We start from the raw sequence: 5,789 nt of genomic DNA, 5'->3' as shown, positions 1-5,789 counted from the left end.
CCACTATAGCCTCAGATTACTGTTCTTGGCTGAAAGGCATGGAACCCAATGTGGACATCCCAATGTTCAAGCCCATCCACTTTGGCATGTTGTGCATTGTATGATGCATGATGCTTTTCTTTTTTTTTCATGACGTAAGTGGGCATGTTCTATACAGGAAGTGCTTTTTGTTTTGTTTTGTACTTTAATGTTAACCCTCCCACTATGCTCTGGATACAGTGGAAAACAGGGCTGCTGGAAAATGAAGAGGTAGGGTTAGAGTTTTTCATTCACAAATTATAACAACAAGTTGCCCACACAAGGCAAATAAACATGTAATATAAACATATTTCTGAACTTGAAACCTAATCCACCACAAGTTTTGTCTCATGAGACTAGAGAATCTGTTTCCTCATGCTCCCAGAGTCCATTAAGTGCCTGCCATATTGCCATGTGGTTTCTTTGCCATAAAGACCTGATTGATGGTTTTTTTCTGAGATGGTTGTCCTTTTGGCAGGATCTCTATGGAGGACTTCTGAAGCTCTGTCAGAGTGGTCATTGTGTTCTTTGTCACCTCTCTGACCAAGGCCCTTCTAGCCTGGTATTTTATTAGTTTGGCCTCACATCAACTCTAGCAAGAGTCCTGGTGGTAACTTCTTCCATTTCACAATGATGGAGCCTACTGTGCTCCTGGGAATATTCAAAGTTTTAGAAATGGTTTTATACTCTTCCCCAGATCTATGTTTTGACACAATTTGATCGCAGGGGTCTTTAACTAGAAACATTTAATTTAATTATTTATGAAAGGCAACATGTTAAGAAATGCTTGCTCTGCAGCATTTCTTTACATGTGCCTAAGTCTTTTGCACAGTACTGAGGATCTGAGAACAGTGTGTGTGTGTGTGCGCGTGTATCTCTGCTTAAACTCAATAGGAGTCATGTGAGATTACTGTGGTCTTTTGTCTCAGAGGGAAAAAGCTGAGAGGCAGGATACCTAACAGATGCTTCTGCTGTCCAAGAGCAATAAGGAAAGTTACTGCTGTCCAAGAGCAATAAGGAAATTTCTTTTTAGATTTGGTGAGGACGCTCCCTATGTCAAATGGGTTACCCCACCATCATTTGAACAGAAACCAGGACATGCATTTTGTTGGACTACTGTTTAGTTCTGTACTGAGATTTAGATAATATTTAATGGCTAATATTTGGTAGTGTGTGTAAAATTAGATAAGATTTGTTTGTGGATTTCTGATTGAGTAGCAGTGACTTAATTTTTTGGCTATGTTTATAATGATTTAAGTTAGCTTAGCCATACGGTTTGCTTGAGGTGGCTGGCATGTTAGCTTTAGCTAATGCTGTGCTCAGTTTTCATTTAAGACGTATGTATCGACTCAATTCGTGACGGCAGATTTTATTATGATAGAACCCCATCTCACAATATCGAGCCCTTTCCAATATGGCGGACGCGTTTTCGCATCGCAATACTGTAAATAACACCATATATGATTTCCTGTCTGTGGCCTTCATACCGGAAGTGTGGCACAAAGTTTTTTTTTTTTTTTTTTTTTTTTTTTTTTTTTGCTGCCACCTAGGGGGCCGAAGGAGTATTTTTATACAGAAGGTCAATATAATTTCGTGGAATAAAATAAAAAAATAAAATAAATAAAAATAACAGAGGAAAGGAAACAATATCGCGTAGTTTTTAACGTTTCCATTTAAAAATGTAATGCTTTTCTTAATTTTATTAAAAAGTTTAATTTTAACATTTTGTTTATTTCTTTTCGCTGGCCAGTAGCTTGGGTGTGACGTCACATCCACCCAGCTGCGGAAGTCTTTCCAGGTTACTTGCTGCTCTGTCCATGCTTTACCATTCGAGGTGACTTTCGTTACCTATCTCGTGCTGTTTTATAAAATATCGCACATATTGACGATGGCGGATTTTAGTAGTTTCGACATGCCGTCAACCGGTTCGTCGGAAAACGCGGACGCGGCGGAACTTCAGCGTCTGATCGCTGTGGAGCAGCAGAAAGCACAGTTTCAGGCCCAGGTCTGTCGATCAACATGAGGAAGCCTGCATTGCAGAACCTCTAGAACGATAGATGTATTGATCCTAGATTTTTAATTGTCATTAGGATATCGATATGAAGGCTCTGATTATCGGCCGGCATCTGAGACTACTACTACTACTACTACTACTACTAATACTACTACTAATAATAATAATACTAATTTAACCGAGTAGAGACTCTGCAAACTTTTTGAAACACCAGAGTGGTGATGCCTGTGTGCTCACGTGCAAGATATAGGTTTTGCGTCACAAAATATTTTAAAATAGATCTGATACCAGTCAGGGCAGTATTGACCTTGATATGATTGGATTGGATCAGTACTCACTGTTATATTTATTTGTTTGATTTGATGCTGAGACTGTGTGTATTTACAGGTGCACAACTTCACAGATGTGTGCTGGGACAAATGTATAGAGAAGCCGAGCTCAAAACTGGACTCGCGCACTGAGGCATGCCTTGTGAGCTGTGTTGAACGCTTCATTGACACCACGCTCGCCATCACGAACCGCTTCACACAGATGGTGCAGAAGGGCACACACTGAGCATGCTGTCACAGTGCGACCTCTCAAGGACAAGTGGCCTACGTTCCTTTGAGCAGCCTGTGCCTCGCTGGTGAATAAGAAGGAAAGGTCTACTGCCGTAGTCTCAGACTGAATCCCAAATGACTCTTTACTCCCTATAGATGTGCACTACTTAGGGTATGAGAAAGTGACTTCTACCTCCAATTTCAGCATGCCAGTATATGTCCTTACTCTAGCATAATTCATTAATTCTTCCACTTTAATGTACCCAGGGACAGGTCTAGAAATCCAGAGCCCCCTGAGAAAATTTTCCAATGAACCCTTCCTCCCCACTCCAGCAACGTCTACCTTAATGTAACCCTGAATATGCCATTTTAACCCACTAAAATTAGCCCAGGAACATCACCTTTATCCTCATTAAAATGCAAGTATCTTTAAGCATCCCCATGGTCTTGATGCCACCCAGAATAGCTATTCAGCAATTTATCTGCTAGTAGACAAAGTAGCATTTGTCACAGATATCAATATCTTGATTTGCTTTCTAATATTCTTAGTGAGTTATTTAACATTAGTGAAACCTGTCCAAATATACAATAAGTTTTTCCAGTAACACTGATTAACTGGTTAGCTAGCTAGCACAATACACAGGTTCTGTCGTTGTCCTCTAGGAACCGGCAATCATACATTGGGCATGATTGTTGCCAAGCTGATTAGATTGCTAATTTAGCCCAGTATTAATATTAGTGTTGATAATTGGAATCAGCCATCTTTAACCATTTAAAGAGTTTGGGGGTACTTTACCAAATCACAGTGCTGCTCATGCTCCATGTAATATCCTGTACATCAAATATGGAGCCATTTGGGATTTAGCCTCAGTGTTTGAGGTCACAACACATCTCATACCTTCACTTATGTCATATTTACGTGAGAACAACTAGGGACTATTCCCAGTGGACTGTGTGTGATTATAGTAACAGTTTCACTTAATGATTCTCTCACCACATCATTATTTCCAAGCTGCTATTGTCCTTATCCTTGCAGCCCTTTGGACTTTTGTTTGAAATTACAATCAGCGTATGGTTATGATGATCAGACGTAACAATTAGCTCACTGATAGCCTGGATTAACTGTCAAGTCTGTGAATTTCAGGCTTATTTTTGAAGTTCAAGATGTTTCTGTATGTGTAACAGCTGTGGTGTGGGTCTAATGGGTTTCTCATTTTGATAAATGTCATAAGAAATTACATCATATATGCTTTTTCAATTAAATATTATTTGTAACTCTAGGTTTGTTTTTGAATTTTTCTTACATTTTAACAGGTTAAACCATGTGAGCTGTTAAGAAAACATATGTATACAGTATTTGTTACAATTATGTATTCTATGTTTGAACATTTTTTTCCAAAAATTTATTCTGTTGTTGCCTGACAATAGTTTTTAGCTTCAACATATTCAATGTCACAATCTCTATGCCTGACATGGTTTGATATTCATCAGTTCTTCCAATAAGGACCAAAGCTGATCTAAGATCAAAGATAGCCAAACTCTTTATTAGATCATATGGAATTTAATAGACGCTGGCAAGAAAACTGGTAATTTTTTCCTCTAATGTCTCAGCATAATCCAGCAGTGAGGAAGGGTTATGTGCTTCTTGTCAGTGCAGTGTCTTAACCTGTCTAACTTTACTTTAGGATTATCATATTTTATTTTTTGGTGGGGTGGGGGTTTTTTTTCCTCAAGATTTTTGCCCTAATTTAGTCTTGGCTAATTCCCACCCACCAGTTAGGTCTCCTCTATCATACAACAGCTACTAACCTGGGAGGGTGAAGGCTAAGGCATGCTGAGTCTGGTGAAGCTGCCAAACACATCCTTTAAAACTGTTACTCATGATGCATCCTGGGGTGGTGTAACACACTCCGCCCCTTCTGCACACACAGATGTCCATGATTGGCTAGTGTTGTAATGACTGATGGGAGAGAGAGTATGCCATCCTTCCCACCCAGACAGTATGACCAGTCTTATCTCTCTTGGGCTAAGACACAAATTACCTCATATATGCTTCCACAAATTATAAAAATGAATCCAGTTTCCAGTTTGGTCATTTATAATAATATGCATAAACACTGACAAAATGCCCTGGAATTACTGTGTGAATTATGAATGGGGATATTAGTAGTACATGAAATTTTGCATGAAGTCAAGATTTATGACAGTGTGTATGAGATTTTCTGGTGCCTGGTCATGACTTTGTGAATTAAGCCATGTCAACTTTTTTTCATAACAGTGACTTATTTTGTTGTTTAAAATTGTTTCTAAGAAACCAAGTCACTAAAATGCAAACTTGCTCAGGAGAAGTCTTATTCAGTGTAAAGCTTATGAAATCTCAATATACGAGCTTGAATTACTCCCCGCGCCCCCCCAAATTATCATGGATGGTGAATTTGGCACATGTATATTTATCTTGGATTTGTCAAGTGCCATACATGATGATCAAGGACTTGAAGGTGTTTAAAACGTAATCTACAAATTACCTTATAAGAAGAAGAGAAGAAATGGTAGTGCAACTGATATAGAATATTATGTTGTTGCATTGGAAGTTTTACTACTAATATTTTAGTTTTAGAAGCAGTTTTACTGTCTTTATTCGACAGGAGCTAATTTTATGGTTGTGTCTTCTTTCTGAAGCATGGGGTTTCCGAAAGAAATGACCAAATTAGTTTTATAGCATTGGAAAATGTGCAGAAAAAATTGTTAGAACTTTACAGCAATTGGCATACTGAATGATCCAAAAATGACTGCAGTCATAACTTAAAAACATTATGAGCAAAATATGTCAAGCACATGTTTCCAAGCTCCCACAATTCTGAAAGCTGTCATAACCATTGGTATAATTTACAGTCTTTCTCAGTGAACTAAATTACAGATTCATGTTACACAACTAAAACCCACTTACTGTTATTTTGCCTACTATTCCTCCACAATGCTATAGGCAGTGGAATAAGGAGGTCAGTAGGGTAGTCTTTGAGGATTTGGCCTTTTTGGTTCCACTGTGTGTTGTACACAAAGTGGCCTTTGATGGCTTTGTGTGTGCATGTCTTGTAGGCAGGGTGTCTGTCATCAGAGCTAATTAAAAACAGGAAGCAGATAGGTTAGCAATGCTTATTGGAGCATGCAGGAAGTCCAGTGTTATAGAATCTTCACTAGCATGACCGCTGAGGGTTGAT

General features: G+C 38.6%; 1 protein-coding gene across 1 annotated transcript; it reads left to right on the top strand.

Annotated features, from left to right (window-relative positions):
* Positions 1 to 1,788: 1,788 nt before the first annotated feature.
* Positions 1,789 to 3,851, top strand: timm8b (translocase of inner mitochondrial membrane 8 homolog B (yeast)). Its single transcript, XM_026921505.3, has 2 exons — positions 1,789 to 2,023; positions 2,420 to 3,851. Exons 1-2 carry the CDS (start codon positions 1,907 to 1,909, stop codon positions 2,585 to 2,587), a joined length of 285 nt encoding a protein of 94 aa, XP_026777306.1. The 5' UTR covers positions 1,789 to 1,906; the 3' UTR covers positions 2,588 to 3,851.
* The last annotated feature ends 1,938 nt before the right edge of the window (positions 3,852 to 5,789 follow it).

The sequence above is a fragment of the Pangasianodon hypophthalmus genome, chromosome 27 (assembly GCF_027358585.1).
Source record: "Pangasianodon hypophthalmus isolate fPanHyp1 chromosome 27, fPanHyp1.pri, whole genome shotgun sequence".
Lineage (NCBI taxonomy): Eukaryota > Metazoa > Chordata > Actinopteri > Siluriformes > Pangasiidae > Pangasianodon > Pangasianodon hypophthalmus.
Note: the sequence above shows the minus strand (reverse complement) of the source record. Positions and strands in the feature narration are given on the sequence as shown.